Raw genomic sequence first — 19,071 nt, 5'->3', positions numbered from 1 at the left:
CTGTTCATTTACTCTATACAGTTATGTATATAACCTGTTCATTTACTCTATACAGTTATGTATATAACCTGTTCATTTACTCTATACAGTTATGTATATAACCTGTTCATTCAATCTATACAGTTATGTATATAACCTGTTCATTTACTCTATACAGTTATGTATATAGCCTGTTCATTCACTCTATACAGTTATGTATATAACCTGTTAATTTACTCTATACAGTTATGTATATAACCTGTTCATTCACTCTATACAGTTATGTATATAACCTGTTCATTTACTCTATACAGTTATGTATATAGCCTGTTCATTCACTCTATACAGTTATGTATATAACCTGTTCATTTACTCTATACAGTTATGTATATAACCTGTTCATTTACTCTATACAGTTATGTATATAACCTGTTCATTTACTCTATACAGTTATGTATGTAACCTGTTCACTTACTCTATACAGTTATATGTATATAACCTGTTCATTTACTCCATACAGTTATGTATATAGCCTGTTCATGTACTCTATACAGTTATGTATATAACCTGTTCATCCACTCTATACAGTTATGTATATAGCCTGTTCATTTACTCTATATAGTTATGTATATAACCTGTTCATTCACTCTATACAGTTATGTATATAGCCTGTTCATTTACTGTATACAGTTATGTATATAACCTGTTCATTCACTCTATACAGTTATGTATATAACCTGTTCATTTACTGTATACAGTTATGTATATAACCTGTTCATTTACTCTGTACAGTTATGTATATAACCTGCTCATTTACTCTATACAGTTATGTATATAACCTGTTCATTTACTCTATACAGTTATGTATATAAACTGTTCATTTACTCTAACAGTTATGTAGGCAATTCGTTCATCTACTCTATATAGTTATGCATATAACTTGTCTAGACCCAGTGTACAGTTACGTGTATAACCTTTTTATACACAGTGTGCAGCTATGTGTATAACCTTTTCATGCACGGTGTGTAGTTCTGTAGATAACCATCCCATGCACATTGTCCAGTTATGTGTATAACCTTTCTAGACACTGTGTGCAGCTATGTGTATAGCCTTTCTATACACATTGTGTAGTTATGTGTATAACCTTTTCGTGCACAACTATGTGTATAACTTTTGTATGGACATTGTACAGCTATTTGTATAACACTTTCATACACAGTGTACAGCTACATGTATAATCTACTTATACACAGTATATAGCTATTTGTATAGCGTATTATTTTACGCAATGGACAGCTAGGTGTATAACCTGATTGTGTAATTCAAGGCCACACATATCACGAACTGACATCCTCTCAACTGTTGATGTGATTTGTTCATGTAACTATGGCTGTCAGACAAGCATGTCAATAGTTCAAGAAGAGAAATCTCTTTACCAACACTCTATTTACATTATAAATTTGTGGTTCTACATGAATTTATAGTATCAAGACTTTATTAACAAGTATAATGAGTATTTAGTGAAACGCTACTTATCAGGGTGTTTACGCACAATTAAGTGTGTCACTCATGCGAGTAAGGAACATTGTACCCCATTCATCATATGATCAATAAGACCAGCGTGTCATGGTGTAATCATTATAGCAATCAGAAAGTGAGTTGTTTTATTGAACGCGTTAGGAAACTGTAAACTCCCGTTAGTCATGCCTGCCAGCACTATTAGCCAACCTATTAATGCGGCTTATGAATTTCAAAGTTGCCTCAGATTAGTTTACGATTGCTCTTTCGCAGCATTATAAATTAAAAACATGTAAAATTATAAATTCTAGCTGGCGCATGAGAGATTGTGTTGATGGAAATACGTTACAGTGCTATGGATAGAGAGCAGACCTAGCCAGTTGAAACAGATGTAGAATTGTTGCTGATGCATTAACGGATACACAGACCCAAACCACCTTAGCTAAAACGTGTGTTCCTATTTATGTTTAATGATGGGATCGGTTTGAAGACATTCGATGATATGGTATAAGAACAACTTCTCCGATTATAGACACTGTATACTTTTATTCTCCAAGTGTAAACATATTGTTACACCTTGATATTCCTCAGGTGTAGTCACATGGTATATCGTGAGTGTAGAGACATTGTCGTATCTTCGCATTCTCCGAGTATAGCCACATTGCATACTTGTACTCTCTGTGTACAGAGACATTATTGTATACTTGTACTCTCTGAGTATAGACACATTATTGTATACTTGTACTCTCTGAGTATAGACACACTATTGTATACTTGTATTCTCTGAGTATAGACACACTATTGTATACTTGTACTCTCTGAGTATAGACACACTATTGTATACTTGTACTCTCTGAGTATAGACACATTATTGTATACTTGTACTCTCTGAGTATAGACACACTATTGTATACTTGTACTCTCTGAGTATAGACACATTATTGTATACTTGTACTCTCTGAGTATAGACACACTATTGTATACTTGTACTCTCTGAGTATAGACACATTATTGTATACTTGTACTCTCTGAGTATAGACACACTATTGTATACTTGTACTCTCTGAGTATAGACACATTATTGTATACTTGTATTCTCTGAGTATAGACACACTATTGTATACTTGTACTCTCTGAGTATAGACACATTATTGTATACTTGTACTCTCTGAGTATAGACACACTATTGTATACTTGTACTCTCTGAGTATAGACACATTATTGTATACTTGTACTCTCTGAGTATAGACACATTATTGTATACTTGTACTCTCTGAGTATAGACACATTATTGTATACTTGTATTCTCTGAGTATAGACACACTATTGTATACTTGTACTCTCTGAGTATAGACTATAGACACAGTCTTCTGTACTTATACCATATTTTAGAGGCTTCTTGACTTGTTAACTATGTAACTACAGTATATTACAAATTGATGAGCAAGCTGAAGTCAATGCATTTAGAGCTAAACTGAGACCTTTCATGGAAATGCAACATAACTTATGAAGATGTGCTGCCTTCTATATATCTCTTGAATTTCTACAGAGTATCTTGCCTTTCAAGACAGCAGACAACGGCAGGCTCACCCATTTAGTAAGTCAACCTAGTGAATATTTCTCACAGAAATTCGCATTCCAAATTAGCTCTCTAGATATGAATTTCTTTGGTTCTCGTTGCCACTGGAGGAAGCTGAAACAAAACTTCTATCACATTTAGTTGGATTTTTTCCGCAAGCGAGAAAACATGCTCTAGCAAGTAAACAGAATCATGTGAGTTAGTCACGAGCTCAAAATTATTCCAAAACGTAGGAGAGACATTTGAAAGGAAAGTAACATACAGCAAGTACTTATTCAACTCAATGACTTGCCCTTTATGTATATACATGTATGTAAAAGCACAAGCCATATTGTTTACATCTTTCAATTGAAAGCTCGCCAACTTATAGTACTAAAAATAGCTGGAGACAGAGCTATTGTTAACCCGGCCACTTGACACAACTACATGAGCCACTAGACCGTGTCAGTTGTGCCGTAATACAACCCCTCAGCCTTCAGTTCCTCAGCAACCTCTTCCTTAGGTCTATGCAGAGGGAGAGAGAGCGAGGCTGGCAACTCTCCTTCCCTGTCAGGGTTAGTTGTGTAAGGTTGCTTGTAGCAAGTCACAGTTGCCACATCCAGTCCATTCACCTATGCAGAAACCTATTCAGTACATCCTCTGTCACTTGCACTTAACACAAAGTCTATGACTCTAACTAAATACTGGACACAGATGAGTGGTACTTAGCCATCAAAGGACAAGAGACTATACTGGTAGCAAGAGTAACTTCTTTGTAAAGCATTTTATAATAGCTAAGTACATGTAAGTTTGCCAATGAGCATAAGCGCAGGTCGATGACAAGCAGCATATTATTGTCATTGTTACACAGCTGACTGTCTAAACAGATAATTAACAAGACTTAATATTATGTGCAATGTATTCTGTTACACTGTCGTTTGTCCAGAGATTCTGTTGAACTTTCTTCAACCATGTAGTCTTATATTGGCTATGAAAGCAGACTTTACCACTAATATAATTATCAGTGTATTGTCCTTCTACTTAATCATTGGAATACGACCGCAAGTCTATTTCTGTCATCGCTTGGAATATGACCGCAAGTCTATTTCTGTCATCGCTAATCAACATGAGCAACTTTACACGGCTACAGTTCAAAGGTCAGCAAAGTCTCATTTTACTAAAATTTTTGGTTTTTTTCTTCAACAAAATTGCGTAAATATTACAACAGCGCATACAAAATATTGCATGGTCAGTTGCATTAAAAATATGAAAAGAGCCCATTTTTTAATGTTACACTCTATAGTCTACACACTTGTACCAACCGAATGCCCAGCGTTGCACTGGTAATAGAATACTACAGACTTGTACCAACCAAATGCCCAGAGTTGCACTGGTAATAGAATACTACAGACTTGTACCAACCGAATGCCCGGCGTTGCACTGGTAATAGAATACTACACATTTGTACCAACCAAATGCCCAGCGTTGCACTGGTAATAGAATACTACAGACTTGTACCAACCAAATGCCCAGCGTTGCACTGGTAATAGAATACTACAGACTTGTACCAACCAAATGCCCAGCGTTGCACTGGTAATATAATACTACACACTTGTACCAACCGAATGCCCGGCGTTGCACTGGTAATAGAATACTACACACTTGTACCAACCGAATGCCCGGCGTTGCACTGGTAATAGAATACTACACACTTGTACCAATTTCTGAATTCCCGGATTTGCACGGTGTGGTATTATAATACTACACACTTGTACCAACCGAATGCCAGGTGTTGCACTGGTAATATAATACTACAGACTTGTACCAACCGAATGCCAGGTGTTGCACTGGTAATATAATACTACAGACTTGTACCAACCGAATGCCCGGTGTTGCACTGGTAATAGAATAATTATTTGATGAATTACAGTAACTTACCTGCAACACTAGGTTTTTACTAAAATCTTTATTAAAACAATACTCGCGTTTTGGGCCAGCTTAACAATCGTTACGCGTAGCGGTGAACAGTGCTAGTGATTAACCACAAGCAAGCGCTTCAAGCGTGAGTATCTTAACCAATGCAACACCTTTGAATCCACCGTATACCGTGTAGCTTTATGGTTAAGTTCGGCACCTCTTGATCTGGAGGTCTCATGATCAAATCCAGTGCCGTGCAGATTATTCATTGCTCAATTTTAGTTGCTATAACTGGACACAGGGTTTAACAAAAAGACAAACACTGCAATTCATATATACAGGTACATGGGTTTATAGATTGCATAGGCAGCATTAACAATGGGTAGACATCCGCATTGTTAAGATGTACTTTAGGCTAACAAAAACCATCTGGCTGCAAGACTGGTTGTAGTCAGTAAACTGTACGACTGGTTGTAGTCAATAAACTGTATAACTGGTTGTAGTCAATAAACTGTACGACCGGTTGTAGTCAATAAACTGAATGACCGGTTGTAGTCACTAAACTGTATAACCGGTTGTAGTCAATAAACTGTACAACTGGTTGTAGTCAGTAAACTACGACTGGTTGTAGTCAATAAACTGAACGACTGGTTGTAGTCAATAAACTGTATAACTGGTTGTAGTCAGTAAACTGTACGACTGGTTGTAGTCAATAAACTGTATAACTGGTTGTAGTCAATAAACTGTACGACTGGTTGTAGTCAATAAACTGTATAACTGGTTGTAGTCAGTAAACTGTACGACTGGTTGTAGTCAATAAACTGTATAACTGGTTGTAGTCAATAAACTGTATAACCGGTTGTAGTCAGTAAACTGTATAATTGATTGTAGTCAGTAAACTGTACGACTGGTTGTAGTCAATAAACTGTATAACTGGTTGTAGTCAATAAACTGTACGACTGGTTGTAGTCAATAAACTGTATAACTGGTTGTAGTCAGTAAACTACGACTGGTTGTAGTCCATAAACTGAACGACTGGTTGTAGTCAATAAACTGTATAACTGGTTGTAGTCAGTAAACTGTACGACTGGTTGTAGTCAATAAACTGTATAACTGGTTGTAGTCAATAAACTGTACAACTGGTTGTAGTCAGTAAACTACGACTGGTTGTAGTCAATAAACTGAACGACTGGTTGTAGTCAATAAACTGTATAACTGGTTGTAGTCAGTAAACTGTACGACTGGTTGTAGTCAATAAACTGTATAACTGGTTGTAGTCAATAAACTGTACGACTGGTTGTAGTCAATAAACTGTATAACTGGTTGTAGTCAGTAAACTGTACGACTGGTTGTAGTCAATAAACTGTATAACTGGTTGTAGTCAATAAACTGTACGACTGGTTGTAGTCAATAAACTGTATAACTGGTTGTCGTCAGTAAACTGTACGACTGGTTGTAGTCAATAAACTGTATAACTGGTTGTAGTCAATAAACTGTATAACCGGTTGTAGTCAGTAAACTGTATAATTGATTGTAGTCAATAAACTGTACGACTGGTTGTAGTCAATAAACTGTAGACTGGTTGTAGTCAATAAACTGTATAACTGGTTGTAGTCAGTAAAGTGTATAACTGGTTGTAGCCAGTAAACTGTACGACTGGTTGCAGTCAACTGTGGAAACTGCGGTTGCAGTCAACTGTAAGTCGAAGTAAACTTACTTGGCAAGGTAAACTGTGCCAATACAAAAACATTTAACGAGGGAGACAACACCTAGCACACAACTAACTAGCACACCTTCAACAAGTCATTCATATTAAAACTATAACGGAGGAACCTGTAGAAATGCTTTAGAAATACTCACAGTGACTTTTACTTCAAAAGGCACTTGTTCGTTGTGCTCATTCGTGATCGGTTCTTGAGGAAGTGTTATGCTCTCCTGACTGTCTATAATTATTCCCTGTTAACAACCAGAGTTTCAATGTAAAAGTGCTATGAAACCCTGAAACATTAATCTGTTGGAAAATTGTCTCCTTCATTGTGGGTCTGTGGGAAGTGGAGTAGTTTGTGATAAAGTACCTGGTGCCTGAAGGCTGCCATCACATGCCCTTTGCTTAGAGTCCATGGTTTAAAATGGTTCATTTTTATTGGCAGGTTCATACCACAGAGCAGCCGGTACATCTACAGAATAAGTCAATACATCTATGGAATAAATCCAACTGACTCCACACATTAGCAGTAAAGGAAACAGCTGCCAGCAATGAGGCAGATAGATCTATGGAATAAATCATAACAGCTGCACACAATAGGAGTATCTGGAGAACAGACCAACTATTATCTAGATACTATCACACTCTCACTACTATGATACTCCCACTACTATGATACTCCCACTACTATGATACTTTCACTACTAAGATACTCCCACTACTACGATACTCCCACTACTAAGATACTCACACTACTATGATACTCCCACTACTATGATACTCCCACTACTATGACACTCCGACTACTATGATACTCCCACTACTATGATACTCCCACTACTATCACACTCTCACTACTATGATACTCTCACTACTATGATACTCTCACTACTATGATACTCTCACTACTATCACACTCTCACTACTATCACACTCTCACTACTATAACACTCTCACTACTATAATACTCTCACTACTATGATACTCTCACTACTAAGATACTCTCACTACTATGATACTCCCACTACTATGATACTCCCACTACTATGATACTCCCACTACTATGATACTCCCACTACTATCACACTCTCACTACTATGATACTCTCACTACTATCACACTCTCACTACTATCACACTCTCACTACTACGACACTCCCACTACTACGACACGCCCACTACTACGACACGCCCACTACTACGACACGCCCACTACTACGACACGCCCACTACTACGACACGCCCACTACTACGACGCTCCCACTACTACGACGCGCCCACTACTACGACGCGCCCACTGCTATGACGCGCCCACTACTATGACGCGCCCACTACTATGACGCGCTCACTACTATGACGCGCTCACTACTATGACGCGCTCACTACTATGACGCGCTCACTACTATGACGCGCTCACTACTATGACGCGCTCACTACTATGACGCGCTCACTACTATGACGCGCTCACTACTATGACGCGCTCACTACTATGACGCGCTCACTACTATGACGCGCTCACTACTATGACGCGTTCACTACTATGACGCGCTCACTACTATGACGCGCTCACTACTATGACGCGCTCACTACTATGACGCGCTCACTACTATGACGCGCTCACTACTATGACGCGCTCACTACTATGACACGCTCACTACTATGACACGCTCACTGCTATGACACGCTCACTACTATGACACGCTCACTACTATGACACGCTCACTACTATGACACGCTCACTACTATGACACTCTCACTACTATGACCCTTTATTATATGCTGGTTTTTATACACCTGGTGGCAGAAGCACACCAATTGCTGTAGTTCAGCAGGAACTGTTTATATACCCATCGTATACTGAATTCTCCAAATGATTGGTTGGTTTATATAAAAACAATCTTACTAAAGCAATAGCCATTAGTTTCAACCAGAGGATATTTGTGAGAGTGAAGGTGAAAACACACTAGGCGATATTTAGCACGATATCGCGCGGCGTGGCAATAACCTGCGCTAGAGCGATAACGCTAGACATTCTCCATCACAACTTTATCGCTAACGAGATGCATTTTGATTGGTTGATTTTTCCCATAATACAATTTTATGCCGGGTAATTATTTCATATCGATGTTCACCAGTGTACAGCAGCAACATTTTGCTATTTTTTTTACGATTGAAACTTTAAAATGAACCCTGAATTGTTCATAAATTTAATAACAGCACTCTCAGTCCTGTACAACAGAAGAAAGAAAAATTACCAAAAAAACAGTTGAAAACCAACATTTGTAGTCAATCGTTGCGCAGATTGACCATCTTGAGAATGGTAAATATTTAATATATTAAATATAAACAACTACTATAAAGTAAACTGTTATGTTCTCATTGTAATGTTCTTTATTCCAGTACTAAGTTTACAATGAATTGGTAAAAGACATCCCAAGTATATATGTATAGAGAGCCGTTACAGCAAAAGTATTATCCTTGAATTATACATTAAGCAAGTAAAAATAATTTGTAATTATTCCATAAATAACCAGCTATGTATAATACTATAATGACATAGTCAATTTCATTCACAATGTAATGCATCGATTGTCCATTGTAATGTCCCAACACCTCCCTTCTAGCTTGAAGTTGTATGGGTGACTTCAGCGATTAGATTGTCTCTTTGAGCATCTGGGATTGTCCCTGTTGTATTCATTGCCATTCAGGTAATCTTGGATTTCGTCTTTTCGGTTTTGATACCGTATCTGCAGATAATGGTTGTGATTGTGGAAGACTGCTTGGAGTGGTTGGTATTTCGGCAGGTGGTTCGGCATCTTCTGGTGAAGCATGTCTAGGACAAAGCTGTTCCAGATGTCTCTTCCAGGTTGGTCCTCTGGGTAGTGCTCTAACATTGACTGTTCTGCTGCCAAATACTTTGATAACAACAGCTTCCACCCATTTAGGCTGTTTATCTCTTTTGGGTCCACAGTATAAAGCATAGCATGGTGTTCCAACTGTGTAATGATTGAACTGTTTTAGTTGATCGGTTTTCCTGCATCTGTTTGCTTTGAGCTAAGTGCTTAATCTCCTGCGATTGACATTGGTTGATTAATCCATCAACTGAGATTCCAAGTTGTCGAATACCTTTTCTTCCTAGAAGGTTGAGACTTGGTATTTAGCTTACGACAAAATGTAATTGGTTCTCATGTTGATGTGAATCTAGCTTTGTTTTGACGAAACAGACTCCGAGTATGTCAATCTTGTCTTTTGTTGCGGACTCATAATGAACTTCTGAAGTTTTGAATGTAGGGCTCTCCATTTTCCTCCAGTTGTCCAGGGATATGAAGTTGTCTCCCGCTCCAGTGTCCACTTCCAAGGTCATTGTGTGACCTTGTAAATCAAGGTTGACATGTAGCTGTGGATTAGTGTTGCCGGTTTTGACGGCCATCACCAAGTTCAGGGGCTTAACACCTTTCTGCTTTTTACGGCAGACGACTTCTAGATGTCCTGTAAGTACAGTGAAACATGGATAACTCACCCTCGGATATATCGAACCCATGGTTAACTCGAATGGATTTGCTTGGTCCGTTCCCGCGTAATGATAAATGGCTCTATATAACTCGAACTCAACACTGTTAATTCAAACTGTTTTTTGCCTAACGGCTACCGAAACAGTTGCTATCGCTTTAGAAAATCACTTTATTCCAAGCCATAGAGGTAAACCTCAACTTTTCGTAATTCATAAGCGTCGTTATTACCACCATCGGCAAAATATTTTTGTCAACGACTTTTCTAAAGGTTTGGTGAAATTTGATTTATACCAAACATCCGCGTAGCGATCGCCTTTCGGAAGCGAGGTAAAGTGAGGTAATCTTTGCATAAACTTCAAGAAAAATCGGCAAAATTGATCGTGGGTAAAACGCTCAAAAGAAAAAGATGTCTTTTCTTTTGAGCATTTCAACAACGATCAAGTTTTGCCAATGTCAATCTAAAAAACGTCCTGGCAATAATATTACCTCAAACAACGAATCAATCTCAAGTGATAGAAAAACCTCTATACTTTTTGATAAAAACGTTTTAAACTTTACATTAGAAGCATTTAATTTGAAACAAGCCATTTGTGCTTTTGCTTTATATTATAGTTTGTATATGTACTGATGTCTTTTCTTTTGAGCATTTCAACAACGATCAAGTTTTGCCAATGTCAATCTAAAAAACGTCCTGGCAATAACATCTCCTCAAACAACGAACCAATCTCAAGTGATAGAAAAATCTTTATACTTTTTGATAAAAACGTTTTAAACTTTACATTAGAAGCATTTAATTTGAAACAAGCCATTTGTGCTTTTGATTTATATTATAGATTGTATATGTACATGTATCTACTAATAAATAAGTAAATACATGGACTTGTGACAGTGCTCTGATAACTTGAACGCTCTGATAATTCAGACACTTTTGCTCGCTCCCTTGAAGTTTGAGTTATCCGAGTTTCACTGTATACAGTAATTGCAGGTGGATTTCTTATATCTGCATTCGGTAGATTTGTGGTTAGATTTTCCACACTGGTAGCATTTCTGTTGATCTGCAGATGGTGACGGTTTCGAAGTTGTTGTCCTCTTGTTTACCACCTTGACAGGATTTGCTGCACCATAAACTGCTTCCTTTGCCACTTTTGCTGCTTTCTCCATTTCCATAGCAATTTCGATAGCTCTGGCAAAAGTAAGGTCTTCATCTTTCAATTTGAATAGTGCTTTAAGTATTGCTTCATTCCCGACTGAGCAGATGAATCTTGTACTTAAAGCTTCATCTTGTGCAACGGCAATACTTGCAAAGTCACAAGTTGTAGCATCATGTCTTATTCTTGCTGCTCACTCTTGAATTGTCTCTCCTGGATTTCTTTTCATATTGCTCCAGTAATGATATCTTTCTCTAACGATGAAAGTTCTAGAGTTATATTGAGACATCATGTAGTCCTCAATATCATCCATTGTCAGTTTGAATTCTTTCTTGGGAGTTTGTTGATCTGACCAATCAGTTAATTGTTTGTAAATAACTTTTGATTGATTGGTTAGAAATATCTGTAGAACTCTGTCTTCAGTAATAGAATTGGCTCCTATGAATTTTCTTCTTTCTGCTGTTCCATCGGCTCCTTCTACTGCTCCATTTGTTCTCTTTGCTGCTCCAACTGCTCTCCCTGCTGCTGTCTCTGCTGTTCCATCTGCTGCTCAATTTGTTCCCTTTGAAGAGCCATCTGTTGAATCAGGAGTTGAATCAGTTTGAGTAGACATTGTAAGGAAAATCTAGAGTAGAGTTGAAGTATAGAATGTCCAGCTGAAGAGTGTCCTTGTCGCCAATTATATGTTGTGTTCTCACTGTAATGTTCTTTTTCCAGTATTGAGTTTACAATGAATTGGTAAAAGACATCCAAAGTATATGTATAGAGAGCTGTTCTAGCAAAAGTATTATCCTAGAATTATACATTAAGAAAGTCAAAGTAATATGTAATTATTCCATAAATAACCAGCCATGTATAATACTATAATGACATAGTCAATTTCATTCACAATGTAATACTTGTTTGCAATAATTGAATGTCCATTGTAATGTCCCATCATAAACTATATATAAAAATCATAAAATATTACTGTTAAAATACAAGAATCATTTTTTCTTATGTCTTCTTGTAGTGTACAATCTGTGAAAGTGAGCCGCGTCGTTGCCTAGACAGCGCCATATTGATTGACCAAATTTATTAACAACTGCGAAAAAGCTAATGATACAGAATTTTATTGGCAGTATGTGAGCGTGCCCACTATATCGTTTGCTGGTGAATTGCTCAAGTGTGTTTAGGCACACGCCAGCTATATCTCCACCCTCATGACGCACGCAATAAAATCGCCTAGTGTGTTTGGATCTTTATAAAAAATGATCATTTTCCCAATGCTTTCATGACTTTAAATGCTTCACAACTTTATGCGAGCTTCATCTATTAACTCTGTTGAACAAATCACTATGCTGAACTAGTCACTCTGTTGAACTAATCACTATGTTGAGCTAATCATTATATTGAACTAATCACTATGTTGAACTAATCACTGTGTTGAACTAATCACACTGTTGAAGAAATCACTATATTGAGCTAGTCACTCTGTTGAACTAATCACTATGTTGAACTAATCACTCTGTCGAACTAATCACTCTGTCGAACTAATCACTCTGTCGAACTAATCATTCTGTCCAACTAATCACTCTGTCAAACTAATCACTCTGTCGAACTAATCACTCTGTCGAACTAATCACTCTGTCGAACAAATCACTATGTTGAACTAATAACTATATCGAACAAATCACTATGTCGAACCAATCACTTTGTCAAACTAATCACTATGTTGAACTAATCACTATATCGAACAAATCACTATGTCGAACCAATCACTTTGTCAAACTAATCACCATGTTGAACTAATCACCATGTTGAACTAATCACTATGTTGAACTAATCGCTATATCGAACAAATGTTGAACTTCTGTTGAACTAATCGTTATTTTGAATAAATAGGTAGCCATGAAAGGTAACATACCACATTTAGAGAGACAAACAAATCGCTGCAAATAATACGATACTCAAGAAAAGAAAGCACAGAAAAGGAATGTAAGCGGAATGTCCAGAATGCAATAGCAAAAATAAAGGAAATATCCTTCTTTAATATAGAAGGCAGTGCCTTAGGCATCAACAAGAGTAATTTCAAACCATAAGATGTGTTGACCCTTTTGCAGATTGCACACTTTTGACGAAAGTGCAGTTTTAGGCCGAAAATGTTAAAATAGGTTCACAAGGGTGTGTAGACTGCAACTCATAAATTACAATTGTAAAGAATGCAAGTTAGCACAACCGAGATTAATACCACAATAAGGTCATAATTGACTAGAGCCTTCATGGAGGAAAAGCAAATACAGCTTGTAATAATGGTGCAATACTAGATGGGAAATTCCTGTTTTTTGAAGAGAGACGAACTAATCATTTCTATATATGAACAATGATGAAATCCAGTTTCCTAATGAGAGAATGCTCGTCGTCTCTATAGATGAACAGCTGCCAATGAAATCCTGTTTTTTGAGGAGTAAAAACCTAATCATCATAATTACAAAGCGGAGTTAATAAGATAACTCCAATATTATAACAGTAGATCGCAGGACATTACTCAAGGATTAGTTAATCAATTAATCAAGGACTAAAATTGAAAGGTTAGCAGAAGATGCAATAACCTGCAGGGCGTGAGGTGTCTTCATGATAGTCCCCTCAGTGAGATTTTTCAACTCAGCAAGATTTTGGGGTGAGGCATAAAGAGCGGCACCTGTCGGGTAAAGGTACTGGCGAAAGAGCATCCTGTCTACCATCACAACCTGTCCTCTTGCTCCAAGATCTGAAGTCAAACAAACAAGCAAAGATTTTCAATTTTAGTGAGCTGACTGTTCACAAGCAACTCCCACTATAATGGGAGCAGTGTCTGTCTGTCTGATGCCACGCATACTGATTACTCATTACAATCTCTCACAGTGCATGCTGTCAAGCGTGCTAGTATTAAATGGTAAGACTTGGGGGAGAAAAAAGCTGAGACACTCTCATCACTGCAAGCAACTACATGTAAGTTATTGCCTGCATGATGGCTTATTAACCAGTTGTAATGCTTTGCGTGAATGGAAATTTCCATAAAACTTTAAAAGCTGTAGAAATTTCTAAAAATAGCAATGAGAGTTAGACAACTCCTGAAAGAGAAAATTATTTGCCTGTCATTAAAAGTTGACATGCAACAAAATTCACATTACAGTTATTTGGTATCAAAAGATTCACCATGTCTTACTCTGTTGTGTTGTGGGTGCCAAATATGTGGAAATGTGATTACAAGCTTTTAAAAGCTCAAAAACGAAAAGCCGCCGTAGATTGGAATCTCTTTATTTCTCTGACGTAGTCATGAAATTTATTTATTCTCTTGTGATGTTCTCACGTGAATAGAAAGGCCAATAAAAAGCTCAATATAAAACTTATCATAACACTAGTTTATGACAAACACTTCGGGTTTTACCGAAGACCCCGTATCAAATATAGATGCTCGCTACTTTACAGTTTTGTTTCGATTTGGTCTAATCGGCAAGTCGTAATCTGATCATGTGACCCAATACTTCGCAAATAATTTTTGCAGCACTTTTCGATTATCACAAGTGACCAACAATCTCGTCATGATTATCAGACAATGATATGTACTCCTTCGAGGTAAGGTTAAAAAAGTAAATGAATTTTCATGGTAAGTTATAAGATATCACCGCTAAAAGTGACAGCATTACAATGACCATAAAATAGACGCGTAAGAACAATAGACATGGTTTTATTGAATGCGAAAAGTATATTTGTGAAAATATTTCGACGAATAAGGTTGCATGAAAGTGTAAACAGAAACCATCTCCCACAACTACGTCACATTTGAGCCGTTTTGGAAAGCGAATCCAAACTACGGCGGTCTCATGTGGCTGCGATTAACTGTTCGTTTTTGAGCTTTTAAGAGCTTGTAATCACATTCCCACATATTTTGCACCTACAACAGAGTAAGACATGGTGAATCTTTTCATATCAAATAACTGTAATGTGAATTTTGTTGCAAGTCAACATTTAAACTCATCACACTTCACTTGGGCTATGAGTAAACGTCTTTGATTTATATGTTTGTATAGGAAAATTCGCTCTACCGAAAGCGTAACAAAAATTATAATCAGGAGTAGAATTGGCCCAATGATCGATTGTTTCTTGTTATAAGAATCGAAAGCAATTTAAACTTGTAAGCACCTTCTGAAGGTATGGTAACACAACTCCAGATATTACAGCAAACAGTACAAACTGATGATAATGGCTGTCAGTACAGTTGTAAAAGTACTCCAATCATTCTTTTTCTTGCAGAGCTCCAGTATGTATTTTTGATAAGCAAAATTTATATATGTAAATAAATAAATCTGACATGCCCGCTCGTAGCCTAAGTAATATATATTGAGTTCAAGTACAGGTCAAACAATCTGCTGTTACAGGAGTTGCCTGGCCTTACGTTTGCTGCTATTTTTAAAGATTACTACAAAGTATTACCACTGCTTATTAACAGCAGTCAAATATTAAAAATAGGTTAATGGGTGGTAGTTGGCACCTAGGTTACCTTAAGCTCACCTAGTGTATAAAGGTCAACTCATATCTCAAGATGACCAGGTCTGTGAGTGTCATTTGATTTTCCAATGACAGGTTATCACCTAGTGAGATGATTTAGTCTGGTCGTACAGTAATACTGGTTATTTTAGTGTATTGTTTGTACCACTTAGTGTTTCACCGCCACCTGATGATTTTATGTCACCAGGTATTCTGTTGTCACTTGATGTTTGTCAAAACTCAATCGGTGCGCATATAGCAAATGAATGAAAACTCAAACGACCCCCGTAATATAAGAAATGGAGATAGAAATATCAACTCGTCAATAATTCTGTGATGTTATCTGAGGTCGACTTTTACAACTGAACATGAGAGGAAATCATTAAAGATTTAGGCGATGTAAATATAGTCTTACCAACTAAAAAGGCAGTTACAGTTGAAACAGAGCAAACAGCATTAAATATATTGCCTCCGGCTTAGTTACAACAACAAAGCGATAGTTCCTTACAGGCACACCATGCCTATACCAATAAACTGGACAGTTATAGTATTACGACTAAACTGTATGTTATTTATTTACAGTATAAAAACCTACTAATAATTTCTATCTCTCTTACAATAACTTTTATTCTTTTTACGTTTGTATGGTACAATTGTTGGACTGTCTACTTATGTTTGCTTCAAGTCAATAATATTTTTATGAAAACGCCATAGCTTTGCTCCTAACCTTACCATTTATCAAATACGCATCTACTAATACTGTAATTAATAGCCAAGGTCAAAGAATCTTTAAAATTAATTTCAATTTTTACTGTTCGCCGGTTTGATTGATAAAACATACAACTCCAAAATGTGTCACTAAATACAGGAAATAAACATTTTTAGAATGGTTCCATACTTACTGTCAACATGCGTCGTTAGAATGCATTCTATTTCGGGTCTCCGAGTAACATACTTGTTCTGCACAACGCTATACAGGTAGTCTCTTTCCTTCATCTTTCTAGACGTGACAGATGCATCCATACGGTGAAGGGGAAGTGGGTTAACACGCCGAAGTATTACCTTCGTCTGTACATATATTCAAAATATTTGTATTTATGACAGATACATTGTGGAATAATTGATGTACTATGCACTAGAATCAACAGTCATATTTTTGTAGATGACAAAAGTGTGTACTTGGTAGGAGATGCCTATTCTATGGGGCTGAGACGTACAAATATAGATACCTACTCTGTTGGGCTGAAACTGTAGAAATCTAGAAATCAGAAGTGCGCCTGGAGACCTGCTCGCCATGTTACGATTAAAATTTTAACCTGAAATATATGTAAATACGGTCAACACACATTATATTAGATATTAACGGATGAAGCACTATACAGCCTACTCTTAAGTTCATTCTTAAATCTACTCAACTCTTCATGTAGGGTCATACATGGTATTGTTATGGATTTGCTAAATTCAGCTATTTCTAATAGCCACATGCATCAAGCTATCCTGGGATTAGCGTAGTAATATGCAAGCCAGCTTTTATAAATAATTATTATTATTTTTATTATTATATTTTTCCCACTTAGACCGCGCAGCAGGCGCGTAAGGGGCGTGGGAACACGGTGTGTTTACACTAATAAGTGGTTTCAAAATAAGATTTTTTAAAAATTATATTGTGTTTTTCTCATCTTATCAGGATCTTAACTCTCTTAGTGTACGGGGCCAAAAGGACTGATAGAATACATTAGTTCTTATATATGGAGTATAGGTGTTTGATTTTTGGCGGGTATTGTATCCTATGTTTAATTGAAAGCCAATAGACTATAACATAACACTGTAGCCCTATATAAGGATATGTAAACCTGTGTATAACGGGATGGGTAAGAATAAGTAACGAAAGAAGATACATTGATGTATCAATGATAGTATATATAAAATTGTGAAAATTGGGGCAAAAATCTCACGCATTTTCATTTTTTCTTTAGGGTGATTGCGTGAGTCTCACGCCCAATGCGTAAGAGTTGGCAGGTATGATAGTCAGCGCTGACTTCCACAGCAGTATACTCTAACAACTCATACTGGATCACATCAGTTTCACTCACTTAATTCCTCATATAGGGTCATACCAAGCGGGATACACCTTTGCCGTGCCCAAACCTTTGTCAATACTTGTATATAGCAATGTGCTAAGCACGCGACTGTAATGTATGTGACGAGACCATTAAATCACGGCAGTACAGGAGAGGTGGAAGCTGCCGGTGCGCTAACAAAACTCGAAGCACTACTCGATTACGAAAAGCCGTGCACCTCGGTGATAGATACATAGGTTCCGCAAAATATTATTTTTCCAATATTTGAAAAGTTATTATTTAAAAATTTTTTTGTTGCGTAAATATTTTTTTTTATTGAAATTGTGTTTTTATTTCTAGTTCAAAATAACTGCAAAACCTTGCTACTTATTTCGGAGTTATTTTAACCCTAACTCTTTCTACGCTTAAGAGGCCTATAGGTGTACCTCATAAGCTTTGCACATACCCGCAATGTAAAATTGACTTAGCTATCCTATTTGTTTCTCCGGGAGGCCTGTTATGTAAACGTTATCAGCGCATGAAAATTGTATAGTTTCATCTATTTATGTTAATAATCATACAATAAACAGTCGTAGTGGACTAGAGAAAGTTTATTATCGTGTGAAATTTGATAATTTACTGTTGTTAAATTTAGTTCTGGTCGAGTTAGTCAACCCGACTTTTAGCATTGCAAATAGTATATACCGGTAAATGTTTTCAAGTACACATACATCACCTCATCATTAACATTCAACAAAAAAATGTTTACGGTTCCAAACTTATTTTGTATAAAGGAAAACGGTGGCTGTTTTTGTAACCAGGCTCTTTCTCTTTTGTTCCCTTCTCTATCTCCGTTATTTTCCTTTTTTCCCTGTGATATTTTATCACTTGCAATCAGTTCTGCAGTGGGTTATTTGTATAGCCATAGAAACTCATTTACATCTAATGTAAAGGAAACTGTTAGTTCTCTTTTCTATCACAAAAATAAATACATCGAGTGTATTGAAGTAAAATCAGGGTAATCTTTAACCAGACCAAGCAGGAAATAAGGCTTGGGTATAGTAGCTTAGGCACCTTCAATTTAACTACACTTCTGTCACTGCCAGCGTAAAAGCCGTTAATACCGACTCGCTATCACCCAGCCGATAGCAGACTGGATATACCAA

The 19,071-nt window shown here is 36.9% G+C and overlaps 1 protein-coding gene across 2 annotated transcripts; it reads right to left on the bottom strand.

The window, feature by feature from the left end:
• Positions 1 to 3,202: 3,202 nt before the first annotated feature.
• Positions 3,203 to 18,125, bottom strand: LOC137400061 (large ribosomal subunit protein bL9m-like). Of its 2 annotated transcripts, none has more exons than XM_068086371.1 (7): positions 17,939 to 18,125; positions 17,079 to 17,161; positions 16,748 to 16,913; positions 13,928 to 14,085; positions 7,048 to 7,149; positions 6,833 to 6,928; positions 3,203 to 3,687 (listed from the first exon to the last, which is right to left on the bottom strand). In XM_068086371.1, exons 2-7 carry the CDS (start codon positions 17,139 to 17,141, stop codon positions 3,511 to 3,513), a joined length of 762 nt encoding a protein of 253 aa, XP_067942472.1. In that variant the 5' UTR covers positions 17,142 to 17,161; positions 17,939 to 18,125; the 3' UTR covers positions 3,203 to 3,510. The 2 variants fall into 2 exon arrangements, with proteins under 2 accessions (XP_067942472.1, XP_067942473.1); XM_068086372.1 differs by having other exon boundaries at positions 17,963 to 18,125.
• Between the last annotated feature and the right edge of the window lie 946 nt (positions 18,126 to 19,071).

Source organism: Watersipora subatra, chromosome 7, assembly GCF_963576615.1.
Source record: "Watersipora subatra chromosome 7, tzWatSuba1.1, whole genome shotgun sequence".
NCBI classification, from domain to species: Eukaryota; Metazoa; Bryozoa; class Gymnolaemata; order Cheilostomatida; family Watersiporidae; genus Watersipora; species Watersipora subatra.
This window is presented reverse-complemented; position numbering and strand designations above follow the sequence as displayed.